At 44.6% G+C, this 21,928-nt stretch overlaps 1 protein-coding gene and 1 pseudogene across 1 annotated transcript; one reads left to right on the top strand and one right to left on the bottom strand.

Annotated features, from left to right (window-relative positions):
- Positions 1 to 896: 896 nt before the first annotated feature.
- RNPEP (arginyl aminopeptidase) lies at positions 897 to 21,473 on the bottom strand. Its single transcript, XM_077157395.1, has 11 exons — positions 20,990 to 21,473; positions 17,083 to 17,223; positions 16,600 to 16,748; positions 10,944 to 11,060; positions 10,020 to 10,255; positions 7,743 to 7,856; positions 6,213 to 6,325; positions 5,050 to 5,158; positions 3,576 to 3,800; positions 2,586 to 2,728; positions 897 to 1,454 (listed from the first exon to the last, which is right to left on the bottom strand). The coding sequence occupies exons 1-11, from the start codon at positions 21,434 to 21,436 to the stop codon at positions 1,296 to 1,298; spliced, it is 1,953 nt and encodes a 650-aa protein (XP_077013510.1). The 5' UTR covers positions 21,437 to 21,473; the 3' UTR covers positions 897 to 1,295.
- On the top strand, positions 17,684 to 17,922 carry LOC143679136 (zinc finger protein 706 pseudogene; annotated as a pseudogene).
- Positions 21,474 to 21,928: the final 455 nt, after the last annotated feature.

Raw genomic sequence — 21,928 nt, 5'->3', positions numbered from 1 at the left:
TTACCAAGAGTGAGAACAAATTTATTTAAGTGGCTGAGCTGTGTTCTTTTCTCAGCCCCTGTGCAGGGATGGGTGGAGCCCAGTATTGATAACCTGAAAGCCAAGGACAGAGCCACAAATGAAGACTGGTGCAGGGGTGCCCTGGTATTTAAAGAAATGCAACTTAAATATATTTCTGCAACTCTCCCCTCAACTCACCCCTTCCCCTCCCTGCCAAACCCAAGTTGCAAGCTGCTTAGATCCCTGTTGAAGCCAGGGAATAAGAACTCAATGGCAAGCACTGAAGAGGCTTTACTTACCATACAATTACAATAGTTATCCAGTATTGTGACTTACTGATTATATATGTAGAACGGAATAATCAAAATAAGAATGTTTATGTTTGTTTGGTGTTTTTTTTGGTATTTAAAAAAAAATTTTTTTAAAGTTATGTGGATCCCGATATACTACTTAGCAATAAAAATATGCAAAGAATATACATACAAAAAAAGATAGTAATCCAGGAGCAAAGGCAGGTGAGGACTAGTGAAGCCCCAGGAACAGCGAGAACGGCTAGAGAGAGAACACAAAAGCCTACATATATAAATATTTTTTTTAGTAATGCCAAACATGAGTAAGAATGATGCTGCAGCGAGAACTTAGCTGCCTTATAGAGAACTGGCATGCTATTCATTTGTACATTTTCCTTGCAGCAAATCTCTGTGCAATACTGTCATATAGATTTTTCACATGCATGCGAGTGCGCCCACCTTCTTTAGCCTGGGAGCTCCCCAAGGACAGGGAAACACTGCCACTCTCGGGATCTCCTCCAGAAACCTCCTAAGAACACTTGTACACAGAGGAGACACCTGGCAGATGAAGGGTAACAGTCATTCAGTCAATAATTCCAATGGAAATACTTTTCACTCAAAAACATTTATTAAAATAAAGGTTAAACCTGGAAAAAGAATTGCCAGAACGCCAGCCCTTTGCATAGTACTTGGAAAAAAAAAAAGAAAAGAAAAAAATCCTCTCCGCTTCTCCCTGGAGGTGGAGGAGCGGGGAGGTGGGAGAGAACTGAGTGCCCCCACCAAACCCAGTGACAGAAAGTGCCGAGAAGAGCTGTGGGACGCTCTCTGGTCTTGGGACCCAACGTTGCAGCCAGGTGCCCGCCACAGGAGAGGCAAAAAAGATACAGACACCGAAGCCCACCTGAGGGAACAAGAACTTGGAGAGTTGACTGGGGAATTGGAATTTGGAAACAAGTATTTTGAAGGTCTGAGGTCTTAAAGGGGCAGAGGCCATGCACAGGAGCCCTAACTGCTCTTGGGTTCCACAATCTGCCGGACATAGTTGACAACGTTGCTGTGCAGCTGGGAGGCAGTGGACGCAAAGGTCTCCTTGGCGAGGGCCCGGGCCGCCTCGCTGCCGTTCATCATGGCGTGGTACAATGGGAGGGTATACTTCTGCTTCCCCTGTGTGAGACACACACACACACACAGGGCCTTAACTGCCTGCTCATCAGGCAGCTCGACCCTCCTGCCCTGAGGCCGATACCGGTCCGACTGCAGGCAAGCTCAGGTGCCAAAAGGGAGGTGGGTATCAGTGTGGCCACAAGGGCTCTCCTGGTCACAAGGCCTCTAGTTCTGGCATTTTCTCAGGGGCCAAAATCCATGGAGATAGAACTCAATATTCGCTCCAATCCATGATAATCCAGGAGCACCTACTCTGCCCAAATCAAACAATGGGGGGTGGGTACAGTGGAACTCCAAAGTTTTAGGAGGCTGTAGGTGGGGAGCCACCGAGTTTAGAAAGGACAATCCGATACAGAAGGCTGCAGCGCATGAAGCCGAGGGCCACATAAAGTCCAGTCACGGTAAAGCCAAATAAATTCCACAAGTCAGAATCACAGAAATGTTAAGGCAATTACATCACAAGTTCCTAAAACTCAGCAGCCTTCAGAGGGCTCAGAATACCTCCAAACAAACAGGTTCCCAGCTCTTGCTTCAAACAGATGAGGGAATGAGAGCAATGCTCTGTATCTGGCAGCCCAGCTCCCTCTCTGCTGAGGGCAAGGGGATCTGGTGAAGGTCCCTGTAAGAGCCCCCAGGCCCTTCCCCACCAGGGCAATTCTCTCAGATGCTCTACGATCTGACTAGCATCTGAAATATTCCCAGGCCACAGAGCTTCCCCCCGGGGAGCAGAGACCTATAATCTTACCCTTCATTCATCTTGCTTGTCCTCTGGCCCCTTTCCCTCTCACCTTTTCCCCTTACCCAGATGGGCAGATTACGTATTACCCTTGTTCCCAGTTTTGGGTTAACTTTGACTACTTTTCTCCCTCAGGCTCATCAGTTGTTCTGCAAAACAATTCCTCAAGCCTGTAGATTCTCCTTTCCCCCAGGGCAATGCCTCCGTAATAACATCAAGACTGATTGATTAGCAGGGTCCTCCGGAAGGCTACTGTACCTTCCCTCTGCTCCAGAGCAGGGCAGGGCCTACCTCCAGTGATGAGGGTCTGATGAGCTCCCCCCACAACTGGCTACTGAGACTGCCTCCAGTGCTGCGGAGTGACCCTGCAGGGATGAGCAGGCAGGAGCCCCTACCTGGCTCTGTAGGAACTCCTTCACTTTCCGGAAATCTTCCTGGTGGTCGTTCTTAAGGACGATTTGGCCCCATCTAAGTCGTAGCTCTGCATTCCGGGCATCTGAGATCTTCGGGTATGTCTCTCCAAGTTTTTTCACATTCCCTGCAAAAAAAGGAAAAAAAGAAATGGGTTACTGAATGACTTTGTTGGAGGCCTAACTCCAGCAGCTGAGAAGTCCTATTTCCAAGGACACAGCGTGTCTGCCCTTGGGCCCCCCGAAGCATGGAGAACAGACAGGAGGCTCCCCACTACCCCCTGCATCTTTCATTCTGTTCCTTCTGTGCTCAGAAACGGCAACGTCCTCGTCTCCTATTCATCTTCATTTCTAAGGCTTTCGATCAAATGTTCCTGAATATTATTACAGACTTTCTCCTTTCTTATAATCATCTCACTTTTCTTTCCCTCCCCTACTTATTCTCCTACCACTAACCTGCCGAAAGGCATCTCAGTTTAAACATTTGTTTCTGATTAACACCCCTTGGTGAATATCAGTTCTGATTATTAGCAGCAACATGGTGTTAGTGGTTAAGAGCTCAGGCTCACTGGATTCAAACACCAACTCCACCGTTCATTGGCCATGTGACCTATAGTTCATTCTCCATTACCTGGGGGTTCTAATCAGAATCCCTACTGCACAGAGTTGTGAGGATGAAATGGCTTAACAGATCATGGTCTATGAACTTAGAAGAATTCTCTGCACAAATAGACCAGTTGAGAGCTAGCCTTTATTATTTCTTTCCCCATGGCACTTGACACACATCCCCTACAGCCTTCTGCTGACGTGTTCCTGGCAGAAGCACTTGTGTTCCTCAGCTGACCTTCCTATTTTATCTGGCAGATGCCTAAGGGCAAGCCTATCCCAACTTCTTTTTCTGAATCTCCCTGATATAAAGTTGTGCACATAAAGAGCCTTGATTCTTCATAACGAAGATAACCAACCTTTTCTTACCGGGAGGGAGAGGGGATTTCTGGAGGATCTTATCTAGGAAGTAGACCAGCTGGTAGGTCTTCCAGTTAGAGAGAGCCACGGCTCTGATAGCCTCCATGTCCAGCTCCTCTGTAACCCACAGCTGGGCCAGCTCTTCTGCAGGCTTCATGAGTAAGTCCCCAGGGGAGAGATCAGGGAGGTAGGGGGGCCAGCCAGGGGCATTCAGCCATCGATCAAACTCAAAACCTATTTGGCAGGAGAGAGAAGATGTCAGAATGTCTTGGGTAAGGACACAGTCAGCTTTGCCAAGCAAGAAACCTCCTGCTCCTCTCTGCCTCTCTATACCCAAGATTCTTTCTCTAGTGTTTTTTTTTTTTTTTTTGGAGTGCATGGGCTGGGAATTGAACCCGGGTCTTTCACATGGCATATTTCTCTAGTATTTAACATCACTTTCCCATCCAATTACAACTATTCGTTCCAGCAGGATCCCAGTTATAATGGTATCTAGAAACTATCACAGAAGACTGGACTGCACCTTTTCCTACAGTGAAAGCAGCATCGTACTGTCAAAGCCATTTGATGACATTTTCTCCCTGGTCTTACTCAAGTCTACACTCTCCCATCAGCAGAACAACACTGCGCTGAGGCACCCAGACTCGAGAATCAGGCTTCGTGGGTTGTCCCAGCGCTACCATTAATGAGCTAGGAGGTCATTTTACTTTACCTCTCTGTGTGCCTCAGGTTTATCTATGAAATGGGGATACCAGACCCTACCTTGCTTGGCTGTAGCTGAGGATTAAATGAGCAAATACACATAAAAAGCTTAGCATACAGCCCACTGCATAATTATTAACCATCATTAGCTACAGCTTCATGACCGTGGAATGCAGGCCTCCAATCAGAGAGGAGGTGCTGTGAAGGCCTGACCAATCCCAGCAGTCAGGAGACGCTGACTTTGCCAAATCATCACAGGGTGACTCCATGTTCACCAGTTAAGTGAGTTTAGATTTAAGAGACTGTCTCATTGCTGACAGGATATCCTCCACTCTCTCTTAGGAGGCAATACTTCTCCTACTCCTCTCAAATCTAAATCAGGGCAGCCACTAGGAGTTCCTCTGACTCAGAATTTGGGCTTAGAGGCAAACTCCATACTACCAAGTCAGGGGCTGCCACCACCACCACTGTCCTGTGGGTTTCTGCACGGACAGCAGAAGCAGCTCTTTAGGAAGAGTTAAGAACCTGATTATGTCCAGATGCAAAGAAAATGAGAGAGGGAGCACATGCAGAGAGTAAGGGGGAAAAAATGGGAGAAAATGAGGCAGAGAAGAACTAAGTCATTTTTTGTATAATAAAGCCTGGGATCCTGGGCTGACTTCCCCAAACACCACTGACTAGATGGCTTTGGTCTGGTAGTTTCCCACCCATCTTAATTTTCCCAAGTGTCAACTGGATATAATTCTCTTCTATCTCCTAGAAGCCAATTTCCTCTGCTTACCTGGAATGGAATCCACTTTCCTTTTCTTCAGCTCAGGGAAATATTCCAAGTAGAATTCCAGAAAATCATCAGCTAAGATACTTTGGAACTTAAATTCATCAACATAGGCCTGTAAGAAAGAAGGTGCTTTTCAGTTACTCTCTGGATGCCTTGGGCAGTACTTCTCAGGCTCCCCTCCAACCCCTGAACTTGTTCACCCCCACTTTTTTTTTTAATTGATTAAACATAACCACATACAAACACAAACATTCTTACCACATGATCATTCCATTCTTGATATATAATCAATAACCTACAAATCATCACATAGTTGTATATTCATCATCATGATCATTTCTTAGAACATTTGCATCAATTCAGAAAAAGAAATAAAAAGGAAAAAAAGTTCATATATATCATACCCCTTACCCCTCCCCCTCATTGATCACTAGCACTTCAGTCTACTAAATTTATTTTAACATTTGTTCCCCCTATTATTTATTTATTTTTAATCCATATGTTTTACTCATCTGTCCATAAGGTAGATAAAAGGAGCATCAGACACAAGGTTTTCACAATCACACAGTCACATTATGAAAGCTATATCATTACACAATCATCTTCGAGAAACATGGCTACTGGAACACAGCTCTACATTTTCAGGCAGTTCCCTCCAGCCTCTCCATTACACCTTAACTAAAAAGGCGATATCTATCTAATGCATAAGAATAACCTCCAGGATAACCTCTCGACTCTGTTTGGAATCTCTCAGCCCTTGACACTATATTTTGTCTCATCTCTCTCTTTCCCCTTTCAGTCGGGAAGGTTTTCTTAACCCCTTGATGCTGAGTCCCAGCTCATTCTAGGATTTCTGTCCTATGTTTCCAGGAAGGTTTACACCCCTGGGAGTCATGTCCCATGTAGAGGAGGAAGGCAGTGAGTTTGCTTGTCGTATTGGTTGAGAGAGAGAGGCCACATCTGAGCAACAGAAGAGGTTTTCTGGGGGTGACTCTTAGGCCTAATTTTAAGTAGGTTTAGCCAGTCCTTTGTGGGGTTAAGTTCATATGAACAAACCTCAAGATTGGGGGCTCAGCCTATTGCTTTTCACTCCCAACTTTTGCACTCTGGCCCAGCTGCTTTAACTGCTGCTCTTCCTTCTCCCCTAGTTTGAGCGTTGACTATACCTTGAGAAAATTGTCAAACTGATCCTGATCACCCACCAAGTGGGCCAGGTATGAGACAAAGCAGAAGCCTTTCTCGTAGGGGGTCTCGTTGTAGGTATCGTCTGGGTCAACGCCTGGCAGAAGAGAAAGCAGAAAGGATTTGAGCATTTCTAATTTCTCACCCTCACTGACCCTCTCTAGCTCCAGATTCAAAGACTACCTATGGAATAGATCAGAATTCAGCTTCCCCAGGTACAGACAAGTCAGTAAGTGTCCAGATCTATCTTGGTCTCTCGCAAGGTACTTCAAAGGATATGTGAAGTGGCCAAAACTATGGATCTAACAAGAGAACAAAGAATCCAGCTTCCAGAAGATGTGGCAAGTCTGCTTACTCCGGAGACATGCCCTGCCCCGGGGTTGGTTCCTGGGCGTGGAGAATTAACACGGGAACAGAGCCTTCTCCAGTCCTGCTGGCCACCACCTCCACGCTCAACTCCCCAGAACAATGTGTTATTTCTACAACTGCTCAAGATGAAAATGAACTAATCACCAGTCTACAAGACATTTCTTTTCACAGCCAATGGCATAGAGGAACATGAACTTCAATCGCACAGAAAGGTTGTAGTTATACATAGAACTAAAAAATGTGTTAGAAATGAAAAAGCTCTGAACTGGGAGACAGAGGTGCTGGAATGGAATTCCAGTTATACCCTGATTAGGTGTATGACGTTGGACAAGTCACAGAATTCGTCTAATGCTCAGTCCTAGCCTCCATAAAATAAGGTAACACTTGCTCAACACAACTCTCAGGTCTGTCTTGATGATAAAAAAAGGAATGGGAGGATGAATGGATAAAGAAAATGAGGTATATACACAGAATAAAATATTAATCAGCCGTTAAAAGGAATGGGGTTCTGATATATGCAACAACATGGATGAACCTTGAAGGCATGTTGAGTGAAGTAAGGGAGACACAAAAGAACAAATATTGTATGCTCTCACTTCTATGAAATACTTAGAATAGGCAAATTCATCGAGACAAAAAGCAGATTTCAGGTTACCAGGGGTGGTGGTGGGGAATGGGAGTTATACTCAAAGGTTTGGTGATGGACGGTGGCGATGGCGGCACAGGATTGTGAAGGTAATTAACACCACTGAACTGTATACTTGAAAGCGCTTAAAATGGGAGATAGGTCGTGTATATGTTACCACAATAAAAACTTAAAAAACAAAACCAAACAGGTGAAAAGAAACAAACGACAAAAAAAGGAATGGCAAAGCGCCGTGTAAATGATGAGGACCTATTCAGATGTAAAGTGCTAGTAAAAAATCATTAGGATCTTCCAGAACAGGAGAGAACGCCTATCTGGCTGAAAGGGCTTAGGCTCAATCTGCCTAGAAGCCAGGGGATGACGAAAAAGAGCAGTAAAAAGCCTCTGCCTCCCAAAGAAAACAGCCTGAGTGTGCACGGATCAACCTGAAGCTCAAACCAACTTGGGGCTCCAAACCCAGTGGAGGGGAGGGGGCCTCAGCCAGAGGCGCCTCGGGCACCTGGTTCGATCTTCACCCGGAGCTTGTTGAGCGGGTGGTCCTCCCCTGTGACGTCCATGTGCTGCCGCAGCAGAGCCCGCCCGGTTGCGGCTTCCAAGCAGGTGTAAGCAGGCCCTGGAGAAAAACAGACCACTGCTTGTCCCAACATTCAAATACATTTTCCTGACATGAGCTGTGCTGCCCCCTTGGGACAGAAAGAGGACAGGAGAGATGCCCGAGGCTGCATACCGTTAGCCTCCTGGGGACCGAGGGCCAAAAGGGCCAGTAACAGAGAACCTGCCTCAGCTCCCAGTCCAGCTGCTCTGGGCTGCGCGAGCTGCCGGCCTCTCCTACAGATCAGCCTGGGGGCACCACTCACACATCTTCCTCTCCTCTTTACCCTTCCCTGTCAATCTCTCTCTGTTTTTAGATTTAGTAATTTGATCTTCTATGAAAAATCTGACTCTTCTTGTCAGACAAGAGAAACTGGCATCTAAGGGTTCTACATCTCCTGCCTCTAAACAGAATAATGACCAAGGGAATGGCTGAGGGGAAGAAGACTGGGCATTCAAACCAGCTGCTTATTAGATGGCCTGACTCTGGGCAAGTTACTTAGCTTCTTTTGGCCTCAGTTTCTTCATCTGTGCAATAAGATAATAATATTGCCTCTGGAGGAATCTGAGCATCTGATTAAGACATTCACAAATAGGCTTCCACTCTACACACTCTGGATGAAAATACAAAGTCATAGCAACTTTCCAGGAGGCAATGTCTAAAAAGCCTCAAATACATTCAGACCTAAAAATTATGTTTCTAGAATTTATCCTTATTGAAATGAAATCTCCATTAAGATTTATGTTAGGATGCTTATCAAAATATTTCAAGGGAAAATTTGGAAAAAACAGATTCAGCAATAGATATGAAACATCCCTATTACGTAGTTTTAGAAGAAGATATAACTTTGGAAACTTTATTAAGTTTGAAAAAAGATAGTGGGTTGTAAAACTATATATGGTCTGATAATGCACTCACATAGAAAAAATGTTTGAAAGGACAGATACTGATCATCTCTGGACAGTGACATAATGGATAGATTTTCTTTTTGTGTGTGTTTTTCCATATATATGTATACATCATGATCATACAAAATAACAAAAATAGTGTGGTAAGTTAAACTATGTGCCTAGAAAAAGAAAAGTTCTTATTGTAATCCATTCCTGTGGGTTGTGAACCCATTATAAAGAGGAACTTTGGAAGATGTTATTTTAGTTAAGTTGTGGCTTCAGATAAATGAGGTTGGGCATTAATTCTATTACTAGAGACTTTTGAAGTCAAAACCACATGGAATAGCAGAAGCTGGAAGTCAATGGCACTGGAAGAGAAAGGAAAGGACACTGTCATATGACAGAAAAGCCAAAGACAGAGATTGCTGGCAGCCAGCCCCAGTAGCTAGTCTTGGAGGACAAAGCACTGACCCCTCAATTTTGGACTTTTCGTAGCCTCAGAACTGTGAGCCAATAAATTCCCATCGTTTAAACCAACCCATTGTAGGATATTTAGCTGGGAAACTAAAGCAAATAATAAACGCTATATATTTTAAATATCTGATACCCAGTAGGTTCTTAATAAACAGGATTGTGTAAATAAAGTTTTTTTAAAAGCAAAGGCTGTGGAGGCTAACACTTGGCCTTAACTCTAGGTTTTGTGCCAGTACAAGCTAAGTGACTTGGGCATATTTCTCATACTCTCCGAATTTAGTTTCCTCATATTTAAAATGAAGATGATATCTATTTCATAGCACTACTGTGAATTGTGAAATGATGCATATTTATAAGGTGCCTAATACAAAGCCGGCACATAAGTGTTCATTAGAAAGTAATGATTATAATAATTTTATGATACATTCATAAAATTAACCAACCATCTGGGTGAATGACCTGGGTGACTCTTTCCCAGGAGTTAAGCCTGGCTTTAGGGAGAATGGAGTATCAAGCATGGCTTCAACTTGGGGGAAGAAGGTGGTTTAACTGTTGTTTCATCTATTAGCTCGTTAATTCAACTCTCCTACTGCCTCGACTGATTCTAGTGACATGCAGTGAAGTGGAAACTATTTACTTAAAAACATTAGCTTTTATCCAGCCTTAGTCCTCCAGGCCTTTTGCCTGAGCTTTCGATACTATTACCTCCCCCTTCATGTCCTCCCTGTATCCTGAACTCCCCAAAGGAGAACACACTGCCTCACAGGTTACGTAATGGGGGACGAAGTCCTTAGAAGGAGGGGGCTGGGGGTTGGCTCACCAAAAAGAAGAGTGGAGATCCTCCTCTGGGCGTACATGGTGAAACCTTCATTGAGCCAGAATTCCCCCCAGTTGGCATTGGTGACCAGGTTCCCAAACCAGCTGTGTGAGATCTCATGGATGATGACATCAGCCAAGGAACGGTCCCCCGCTAGCAGGCAGGGGGTGACGAAGGTCAGGCAAGGGTTCTCCATTCCTCCAAATGGAAAGGACGGCGGCATGAAGAGCACGTCGTACCTGCGGAAAAAGCAGGAGGTGGCAGAGAGGCCCCAGGTTCCAGGAGCAGACCCTGCATCATTTCCCTGAGCAATGATTTCCCCAGTGTACTTCCAAGCCTTAAGACACATGCCCACTGAACAGGCAGTACTGACTCAGGGGTCCAGGACTGAAAATGAAGCCCAGCTCCTCCATTCTTCTTCCCAGTAGCTCCTCTTGGCTCTCCCGGGACTTCACTTTTCCAGGTGGTGTTTACTCTCTCCTCGCCTTCCCTCTCTCCTTCCAAGCAGACCATAGCATATCATCAGCTCTATCACACTTAGCTCATCAGAAGCTAACCTGGGGTCATAAGCACCAAAGTGGACCCCCTTATCTAAGGAGACTGATGACAGTAAAAGGAAAAAAATGGAGTGTGGGGTTACTTCCAGCCACTAAGTAAGACAAGTCAACAAAGGTCGAGATCCTCAAATTCAGGAACCTTGAGGCACAATTTTATCACCTCAGGAAACCTCTCTCCCAGGACCCCTTTCTCAGCAACAATGGATGAGCCCTGGCTCATTCCTTCCTCTTTCTTTTCCTTCTCTCCTTAACTTCTGGGAGTAGGGAAACTGCTCTAGGAGACAGAAGGAAGAGAAGAAGCACCAGAAGAGAGAGTGGGAAAAGAGAACTGGTTTAAAAAAAAGACACTAGGACCAATGTGATACTATACCTTCCCCAGACATAGGGTCCAAAAAGTTTCTCTCCTGTGGCCAAAAATTCTTCTATCACCCCATTGTATTCCTCCTTCGCAGCCTCAATTAGACAGGGCTCTGCCCACACTCGGCTCCTAAAGTCAAGAGGGGAGAGAGAGTAGAGGGATATTCAGACACCATCAAGGTGACCTGATCCCAAAAGAACCTGCAGAAAATTGGCCTCAGTTTCATATTTGACCCAAATGAACGTCACAATTTGCTCAGTGACAGAAAAGAGATGCTAGATCAGATGGCCTGCACAGATGCAGCAATCTGCTCACCACACCTGGGAGTTAAGAACCCCAGTCAGCCCCATGGAAGTAGCAACTGCCTCCTCTAGGCAACAGGATCCAAACCAACAATGCTTATGGCTCTAACTCTGAATGTGATTGTAAAGAAGTTAGTTAACTTTTCTGAGCCTCAGTTTCCTTAGGTGTAAAACGAGGAGTGGAGATTAAGATTGTATGTAAAAGCACTTCACACAATAAATCATTACCCAGTAATCATCATAACATAAATCTGAAGGCAGTTAAGTTATTGCTACCAGACAATAAATGTTAGTTCTCTTCTCCCTGCTTTTAAAAGAAGTCTATGGGCGGGCCACGGTGGCTCAACAGGCAGAGTTCTCGCCAGCTATGCCAGGGGCCCAGGTTCGATTCCTGGTGCCTGCCCATGCAAATAATAATAATAATAATAATAATAATAATAAAATAAAAGAAGTCTAGAAAGGATTCTTTGTATAGAACCTTTGGGATTGAAAGGAATCTTAAGAGAGAGATGAGTTAATAGAGAATTAACTGCTAATTTCCTCAGATGCAATAATAGTATTGTGGTTACAAGGGAACAGCATGTCTTTAGTCTTAGGAGAGACAAACTTGCTTTAAAAGGGTTTAGCCAAGGGTAGGTCACGGTGGCTCAGCAGGTAAGAATGCTTGCCTGCCATGCCTGAGGACCCGGGTTCGATTCCCGGTGCCTGCCTATGTAAAAAAAAAAAAGGGGGGGGTTTAGCCAAAACAAAACAAACCCACACTTAAACAGAACTGAAATGGTAAATAGATAAGTATACGGATGTTCAAAGCATTATCCTCTCCTGGCTGCTCTGTGGAACTGCTCTCCCACATGAACACACTGAGTAGAGACCAATGCCAAAGTGGAAGGGTTCGAGGCAAGCACGAAGAAGAGCTTGCCTTTGCCTTTGCAGAACCTCAGGAACTATTCTAGCCAGAGGAAAAGGAACAAGTAAACAAGTATCAGGCGTTTCCCACGTGGGCCTTCAGGCTTTGGAGACTGAATGGCTTTTCCCAAGTCCAACTGTCTGACCCCAGAATGGCATTTCAGGGTTCAAACTGTAAACACATTGGCAAGCAGTTTGATTCAGGCTGACAACCATTATATGGTCAATGCAATGAGAGGCAGTACAGAGGGCTGTGGGAGGTCAGGAAAGGACGTGTGACCCAGGCCGGCAGCTCACTTTTGGCACTCAGATGCTGTGTGTGCTGAATCTTGAAGAGAGATGATACTTAGCTAAGCAAAGAAAGATGGGAATGGTAGGTCTGTATAAAGGGTTATCAAAAGCAAAGGCCTAGAAGTGGAAAACTTCATTGTCCATGCGAGAAATCAGCAAGAGTCTGTGATGACTAAAGAGCACACTATCAGACTGGGGGCAAGAGATGGAGTATTGGGATTACAAAGGGCCTCTGTCATGTCACAGAACTTGACCTTCAGAGCCACAGGAACATTTTAAGCAAACAAGTGATACTGTCAGATTTGATTTTGAGAGCGATCGCTCTGGCTGCAGTACACAGAAAATGTGTTACAACATTACAAAAGTGGATGACCTTTCCCAATAAAAGCATGTAGGATAGGAGAACAGGTCAGGGACAGAATTCTGGGAAACACAAAAAGGAATAGTCAGGAAGTCCTTGATTCCAACTTTTCACTAGCAAACCAGAAACATATAGTAGTATCAATGCACACAGCTGCATTAGTTTCTCCATCTCCCAAATGCCCAGGTATAGAAGTTGAGAAAGGAAATTGTAGGATCTAGGACCGAGACGTTGTAGTAGCAGGACAGTGAGCCTTGGATAGGGTAGGGTCAGAAAAACAAGCCCAGCTGGGATATGCTGGAAGAAAGGTGTGGCATGAAAGAAGGGGGGCCTCTGGGAGCTCAAGGAGCAGATATAGTGGGATATAAAAGAGTAAGACCGACAGTGAATGGGAGAGTAACGTCAGAGAAGCCAGAGAAAGGTCTACAGGAGCAGATGAAAAAGAGAACACCAAGATGAGGAAAGAAAAGTCTCCAATGTATGGTCTACATGGAGGCCAATGGCCTCAACTATTACAGGGATTTCCAATGGCATAACTGCATGTCAGAAGGAGCTGGATTCCAAAGGTTTGAAGCAATAAATGAGGGTTTAAGAAGTGGAGTCAATGAGCACAGATGCTACTTTTCTACGAAATTTGGCTAAGAAGGGAAGGCAAGAGGGTGGGGTGCTAGAAGGCGATATGGAATCAAGGAGGTACTTTTTTATTTGTTTATGTTTAATTCTTGCTTTGTTTTAGAGCTATAAGAGATGGGAATATGTTTAGAGGTTGAAATGAAAGCCAATTTGAAAAGGGGAGGCTGCAGATTTGGAGAAAGGGGTAAGTGATAAAGCAAAGCCTCAAAAGATAAAGGAAGCAACTGAAACAAGGGCACAGATGAAGAGATTTGGCTTTAATCAGGAGGAGTCCTTATCTTCAGAGTCCAAAGGGGAAAAGGGAAGGAGAGCAGATGGAGGATTTTTTAAGTGGAGGTCAGAAAATTGATTGAGTTCTATTTGATAGATTATATTCTTAATAAAACAGGAGACAAGATCATCAGTTTGGAGTGAGTGCCTGGGGTTTAAATAGGGAATTTGAAGAGAACCATAAAGTCTTAGATCAGCTTAAGAGGAGTGAGACAGAAAAACAAGTAAAAGGACTGTTGAGTAATGTCAAAGTACCCCTATAGTTGATGATCAAACATCTATTTTATTTTTCTTGAAAACCACACAAATGTCCATTTCAACTTTAACTTCAACTTTTCAAAAGGAAACCAGTGAGACAACAGTCTCATTATTTTCCGCATCTCCAAAATACCTGGGTACAGAAGATGAGAAAGGGAATAGTAGGATGTAGAGCTGAGACACTGTAATAGCAGGACAGGCTGACTGCCCAGAAGAAATGTGTAGCATGAGGGAAAGGAGGCTTCTAGGAGCTCAAGAAGCTGATATTGTGGGATATGAAAGAGTGAGACCTTCAGAGAACTGAAAGGTTAGTAGGGTAGGGTCAGACAACAAAAGAAGCCAAACTATTTAAATTTCCAATATGGTGTTCCTCAGGGTAATGACCGTGTCTTGGTCTTAGACTCTTAAGTGTTGCCTTCAGCGTTGGGACTGAGTGGAGTGGAGAAGGTTCCTGGAGTGGAGGAGGTCAAGAAACCCTGAAGCCAGGTATTGACTGGGTCATCCCCATGGAGAGCCAAGTCACCAGAGACGATGTGACAGGACACAAGGCTGAGAAAAAGACCACGGCACAGGAGTCAAAATCTTCAAGGAATTACTCTTGAACTGCTCCATTACCACCTTGGATATCGTAAGTCCTTCAGCCCACAATATTTCAGCTTGCTACAACTACTTGAACATTTAAGTAAAGCTAAACAGAGGTCATCCAAGATACTTCCACCAGGACACACGTTTCTTTCAAAAGAAATAAGGACATTCTCAGTCAAGCCAGAGTCTTGTCACCAGTAGTAGAATGAAAAGAACACTGGATTTGAAATAGAAATACCTGAATTTGAATTCTAGTTCTGTCAACAACATGACTTGGCACAAACCAATTTACCAGCCTATTTTCTCATCTACAAAATGTAGCAATACTAGCTCTCTCTTTGGGTTGATAAAAGGATAAGAAGAGAGTATACACAGAAGGGTCTACTAGAATACATCCATTACTCTATTCTGCCTAGGACTTTCTTCCTTTGGTAATAGGGACTGGAAATGGTGACATATTTTGCCAGAACATACCCTATGTATGTTCGGTACCTATAGGTTCGTATAGGTTTACAGTACCTATAAACCCTAAGATGTGACCCATAAGGCAAAGGCTGCCCACCTGATGGAGAAGGGAATAAGCTATCATCACTACTTAAATTAATTCCACCACCTGGACTGATATGATTTTATCACAGAGTTTAGAAAAATTACTATTATCCATTATGTTTTGAATATACAGTTTTTTTACCCCCCATTAATAATTCATTCCAGAGAACCTTAGTAAGAATAAATTCTCTGAGATGGAGGGGAGGGGAAGGAATAGCAAATGGCAAAATGTTAAAAGTTGATGGATTTGGGTAACTGGGGTGGGAGGTATGTTGGAGTTCTCTGTGTGAGTTTTGTATTGTTTTTGCAACTGTTCTGTAAGTCTGAAATTATCTCAAAATAAAATTTAAAAGAGGTAGATTCTCTGAGATGACATTCCTTTATAACAGGACGTACAGTCTTTCAAGACTGGTATTGTTCTGGGTGTGTGTCTGGAAGCAGATATCAATAGCATCTGTCCATTTTCCATCTGAAGCCCAGGAACTAAAATTCACGATGGCCTTTCTTGTTGAAAACACTTCAAAGGATAGGAATAGAAGGCAAATTCCTCAATATAATAAAGGGAATGTATGAAAAACCTACAACTAACATTATCCTCAATGGGGAAAAACTGAAAACTTTCCCCCTAAGATCAGGAACAAGACAAGGATGTCCACTATCCCCATTGTTATTCAAGAATATAGGAGGCTAGATGCAATAAATGTTTTTTCATCAACAACAACAAAAAATTCCTGATGGAAGCAGTGCTACTGAGCCTAGATAAAGTCTGTGGCTTGCAACTAATCCTGTCAAGGACACCACCACCTTCAGGAACCGAGCAGGGCCACGGATAAAGAACAGCAACAGAACCAGAAAATGCGTCACAGTTTGACTGTCCAACCTTTCATCCTCTCACAAGTGGCAGATAACATGATAGCCAAGAAAAAACCTATACTCCTGGTCAAATTTCTTTTCCCAGGAAACGGTACAAAATCCCTTCTCATCGCCACTAAATCCATCTAATATCATGGAGGTAGCTGTGTCACCACAGGTTTAGGTTTGTGCAACAGTAGGAAAGGAGATTCTACCTCCCTCTCTAGAGGGAATGAAATCAAAGTTGGATATTGCCAGAAATTCAGTGCTAGAAAAAAAGAGAGTTTGGGTAACAAAAAAAGCAAATCTAGTTGCCAGAAAGGAATTTAGAATTTAAAGACACTAATAAGATAAAGCTTCTACAACTGCTACCTAAATTCCAACATCCCTCTGCGAGCCAAGCCGGGACAGAAGCTCCTGCTAGCAGGTCTGGTCACCTGATTCAAGACAGCAGGAACAGAGCCGGAGGGGGCAAGAGAGGGGAGAAAAAGAGCACTTCCTCTGCTGTACACAGGCCAGCTGCTTTTCTGCTGCAGGAAGGCTCCAAACGCCACAGAGGGGACTAAAACGGCCCCAAGAACCACCCAGCAGATCCACAGGTCATTGTCCTCCTTGTCTCTTGGAACAATCTAACCTTGCCTGTGGGGTCTTTGTCTCCTACCTGGGTCCAACTTCAGCCGAAACCAGATCTCCGATGGCCAAAGCTATCAGATAGGAAGGGATGGGGTGACCCATCTGGAAGAAGAATTTATTTGGACCTCTCTTCTCCCAGGTGTTAGCACTCATCACAGCTGTGAAGCCATCTGGGACCTGACAACAGAGAAAGCTTAGGCGATTTTACCTGGAGAGAGTTTCATTTTGATTAGTTTGAAGAACAGCATTACCAGGAACCTGCATGGGTGACGATAATGACCTGGAATCCATGTTGGGGAACACAAAGGTTTCAAGAAACTCAACTGTGCTAAACTGATGGGATTTAAAGAAAGGCTATATAAAATTTCTATAGGTAGAGGAGTTTGGGAATAAACAATTTTTTACAGGTTCCACTGGATGGATGCTATGATTTACCAACTGAAATGTGACTTAGATCTGAAAGTATTTCTTCAATCCTAATGGTGGGTGTTTCAAACTTTAGTCCCCTTACCTCAATAAGGGCTGAGTATTTATATTTCACTGCTGGAGTGTCGAAGCAAGGGAAGAAGGCACGGTTTAGGACAGCCTGACCCTGGGTGTAGACAAAGGGCTTCTTCTTTCCTGCTGTCTGCTCAGGAGCCAACCAGCAAACCTAAGAGAACAAAAGAACATTTCAGAACTGACAGCGTCTGCATGGGCTCAGTCCAGCCAGAGAAAAGGAGTGGGCTGGCATAGAAGAATTTTAGGTAATCCTTAAAATCTTTCTGCCAACCAGTTTGGCTCTGGCTGGGATGGTCTCTTCTATTGCACATTTAATCTACCCTGGAATCCATGCTTAGGTACTCTTTCCACTTCACAGGAGAGAGCCAAAAAGGATCCATTCCTCACTTTAGCCCAAGAGTCATATCAGGAGTCTAATCGGACCCGATCATTCTGTTCTGTGCCTCTGTGTTCTACTCACTGCAGCAGCTTCTCACAAACAAACAAACAAAACTATTTGGACCTGTGATAAAAGACACAGAAAAGCTGAACCTAACTGGAAGTCGATGATTAATACATGCTCTCCATTCCTAAAATGTACTCTTTAAGAATATATATACACTGAGGCCACAATGAGAAGATACGCTCATGGACAGCAGAAGATTCAATCTCAGCAGAAAATGCCAAAAAGCAAGCTGGACAAAAGAAGGAACAAGGACATGACCAAAAGGCTGCTGCCAAAGTTCTTTTAATATATACCTGCACTATCCGTAGGACACAAATGCCAGACCCTAAGACCATGAGGCAGCACTCTGAGAGCACGTATCCTAAGGCTCCACTTCTTCAAGAATTGGCTGATATTCAGGCATAAAGTTTACAGGTGACTTCATGAAGCCTTTGACTCATTTCAGACCTTAGGTAATAAACCTGCAGCTGCTTGTCTAACAAACTGTTGATGAGGAAAAATAAAGGGGCAACAGAAACAAACAAAAGTATATACTTTACATTATAGGCATTGGCTATGTCATTCCTGAATAGTTTCTGTTAGCCCTTAAACCAAGGGCAAATCTGAATGACTATAACAAACCCAATTTTTGCCTACAGCAAAAAGGAGTTCACTTACAACAAAGATAACAGCAGGGATGGGCTACTGGGTATTATCAGCACCAAAAAACATTCAAGATTTAGAAAAGGACTGAATTATTCCAGGAAGGTTTCATAGGGGAAGTAAAACTTTCTGTTAGGGATTTCAAAACTGAGAAGGTTTATATGGTTGAAAGAAGGAAGAAGACATTCTCGGGGAGGTGAGCAGCAATGCGAGTGAAAGCATACAGGGAAGGAAGTTCTGGAAATTAGTGGGAGGCATGACTTGGCAGGTATAATGAAGGGCCTGGAATACACAGGTATTAGAGATCTATTTTAAGAGACATAAGGAAGCATCTTGGGTTTTTCTTTGATTGAGTTTTTGTTTTGTATGTGCATGTGTATGAAAAATTCAATGGGTCTCCTTCCAAAGAGTATCCTACGGAAAAGGGGTGAAAAAAAATGAGCAATGTTACAGTGGAGAAATCTGCCAAACACTTAAGCCAGGTGATCGAGGTCACAATAAGTCATAAAGCATGTTGATCCTATGTGCTCTTGATATGTGATGAAAATGGCATTCTACCTCTGTGATTTTCCCCTCAGAAACCTCTAACCCCTGTCTAACCATGAGAAAGATTCCAATAGAGGTACATCCTACAATATATCTGAGCAGCATTCCTCAAAACTGTCAAGATCATCAAAAACAAGGAAAGTCAGAGAAACTGTCCAAGCCAAGGGGAGCCGAAGGAGATACAACAGCTAATATGATAAGGTATCCTATTAGTAGGATACTGGAATAGAAAAAGATATTATGTAAAAACTAAGGAGATATAAATAGACTATGGGCTTAAGCTAATAATAATGTATCAATATTGTTTCATTAATTATTAAACTTAATATCATACTAATATGAAATGTTAGTAATAGGGGAACCTGTGGAGGAATGATACAGGAACACTGTACTATCTGTTCAAATATTTCTGATCATCTAAGACTTTAAAAAAACAAAGTTGGCGGGCCGCGGTGGCTCAGCGGGCAAAGTGCTTGCCTGCCATGCCGGAGGACCTCGGTTCGATTCCCGGCCCCAGCCCATGTAAAAAACAAACAAACAAACAAAATACAATAAAACAAGAAAATGTTTAAAGATGTTTCCCTTTCTTCCTCCCTTCCTTCCTTCCTTCTCTCTGTCTTTCCTTCCCTTCCTCCCTCTTTAAAAAAAAAAAAAAAAAAAAAAAGTCATTAATTTAAAAAAACGAGTTGTTAAGAACTAATACCAGATACAGGGTACTTATTATGTATACAGACTAACGTAACTTACGTTAAGCACTTAAACTAGTGCCTGACACATTTTAATAAATATTAGCCATCATCCCCTCCACTACAATTTCTTACTCATTATCTCTGCTTGAGTTTTTAAAACAATGACAAGAAAATGAAACCAAGGAAGAAGCCTGGCAGTATGTACCCTACAGAAAGAGTCTGAAGTAGGAACAAGCTGCTGGGGTGATATGGATGCAAACCCTCACGGAGATGGTGGCAATGAGAGGACTGGAAGGAATAAAAATATGAGGGCCATCAATGCAGACCTTCACAGTGCAAAGGGCAGTTCCTTCTAAAGCGTGGGCCTCTGCCAATTTAATTCTGATGTTTCATTTTAGGTGCCATTTTCAGCTGGTAAATTCAGGGAGGGCTTAATTTCTCTAGTTATCCTGTTTCATTTGTAGTTTCTGCTCCAAATCAGGAACCACAATATTAACAGAGCAACCAAACACATTAACAGACATTACCGGACTCCCAGAGGGCACTGGGCTTTTCCTTTGCCTTAGCAGTCTTGCATCATTGTGCTTTGGACTTTCATTTTTTAAACAAGTTTTATCACAAGGTTCATTTATTTCCTTAATGGTGAAAAAGGAATCAAAACTGCCCTTTGAGCCAGTTCTAAAAGCAAAGGGGAACTGCTAGTTAGATAAAATTTCAATGATAGGAAGGCAGTCTAATGCGAAACTCGCCCTATTAGTGAAAACACCACCAGACACCACCTAAGGACTCTCCATGAAGGATTTTCTGACTGAAATGTACAGATCTGTGGGCCACAAAACCTCCATCCTCTTATTTCCAATATCTGTTTCCACCAATTTATGAGCCAATTAATGGTGAGAAGGACAAATTCTGCTAACACCTAGTACATCCTAATTCCAGTTCTCACTTTCATTCAAATTCTTTTGTTAATCGAATCCAGGAAACGAAAATAATGATCTAGGCTTCAGCTGTTCGGCCCGTGGAACTAGAAGAGTGCACAGAACAAAGGATCGAGCCAGCTTCGGGCTAAGTAACCGGCACTGTCCAGGTTCACAAAAAGCAGAAATTAAGCAGCTGATTCACCAGGGCTCGAGGCCCCAAAGCCCCAAGATGGCATTAAATTCCATTTCAATTCGTAATCCAGAAAGCCTCGCAGGATTAGGTTACACCGGGCGCACCTCCTCCAGCAGAAAGGGGAAATGGACCTGGAGGGGTCTGACGAGGGAATGTGGAACAGCGTGGGAAAGCCACCAGGATCGCCAGGCAGGAGAGGCGAGCGGGATGGATGGAAAGGACACATGGTCTAAAGCACGGTGACTAGATCGCCAAGAAGCGAGAAGAGGGAAAGCCAGGGCAGCGCTTAAGGAAGAGGAAGCTGAGGATGGGAGGGCCAGAGGGGGTGACCGAGGGGAGCTCACGGCACCAGCAGGGAACGGCTGCAGGATCTCCTCTGGAGGTGAGGCAAGTGCCAGTCCAGGGGCCAGAAGGGCTTAGAGGAAGCGGCAGCGGGAGGCCCGGCAGGCCCGCCGGGTGGGTGGGGTACCGGGCGCACTCACCCCAGGTCCCTCCCCGACGCGGTAGGTGAGCTGCACTTGGAAGCGCTCGCCGGCTCGCCAGGGCTGCGGGAAGACCACGCACAGGGCTTGACCGTAATGCGAGAAGGGTCGCGTGTGGAAGGGCACGGGCTCCGTGGATGGTTCCTCGGAGCCGGGCTGCTCCCGCCGTAGCGACGCAGCCGTCACCTCGAGACACGGGTGCGAGTCGAGCCGCAGTTCGGCGGCGTCCTCGGGCACCAGGCAGCGCAGCTCCAGGACCGCCGTGCCGCTCAGCGACCGGCTTCCCGGGCCTGGCCCCGGCGGCCCGAACTCTGCCCGCAAGTCCAGGTGCAAGTGCAGCATCTCGAAGGCCCGGAAGCTGGAGGCCGAGGCCACATCCGCGGCTTGCGCGGAGCGCAGCGGCCGCGGGGCCGCGCCACTGCGGGGGGAACGTTCGCAGCTCGCCATGGTAGCGCCGCGCGGTTGTGCGCCCGCTGGCGAAGTTGGCCGGCTCGGAAGGGCTGCTTCGGGAAGCCACGCCCCAAGCGCCGTGCCGCCGCCGACCACGCCCGCGCGCTCAGGCCACGCCCCCGAGGGAAAGTTCTTGGTGGGCTTCTCCAATTCTGGGACCAGACCACACCTCTCTCACTCTCTGTAGCCCCACCCTTCTGGCTTTAAACAGGAACCTCAAGACTTTGGACAATAGAGAGTGGTGGCAAAACTCGGTCCACCTTTGTCCAAATTTACCGATTGAGATGTTAAGGTAGACCCGGTGGGACATTCCTTTTTGGCTGACATTTCCTGTTTCCTTAATATCGTCCAGGCAGGCCCGCTTAATAACAACAGTTATTAGAAGAATATCAACTAGTTGCATGCCCCGGTCCCATATTGTCGACACCCCTTTAAAACATGAAAAAGTTAGAATGGGCATATCCCAAATATCCTTTAAGACTGGGAAAA

Source organism: Tamandua tetradactyla, chromosome 4, assembly GCF_023851605.1.
Source record: "Tamandua tetradactyla isolate mTamTet1 chromosome 4, mTamTet1.pri, whole genome shotgun sequence".
NCBI lineage: Eukaryota > Metazoa > Chordata > Mammalia > Pilosa > Myrmecophagidae > Tamandua > Tamandua tetradactyla.
This window is presented reverse-complemented; position numbering and strand designations above follow the sequence as displayed.

What these genes read in the sequence shown, in the direction of transcription:
- RNPEP (XM_077157395.1), bottom strand. Translation starts at nt 21,436, where the DNA reads ATGGCGAGCTGCGAACGTTCCCCCCGCAGTGGCGCGGCCCCGCGGCCG. An exon ending in TCGGCTGAAGTTGGACCCAG is followed by an intron (nt 11,061 to 16,599) that starts GTAGGAGACAAA and finishes TCTTGACTTTAG; the next exon opens with GAGCCGAGTGTGGGCAGAGC. An exon ending in AGGAGTTCCTACAGAGCCAG is followed by an intron (nt 1,455 to 2,585) that starts GTAGGGGCTCCT and finishes TGTCTCACACAG; the next exon opens with GGGAAGCAGAAGTATACCCT.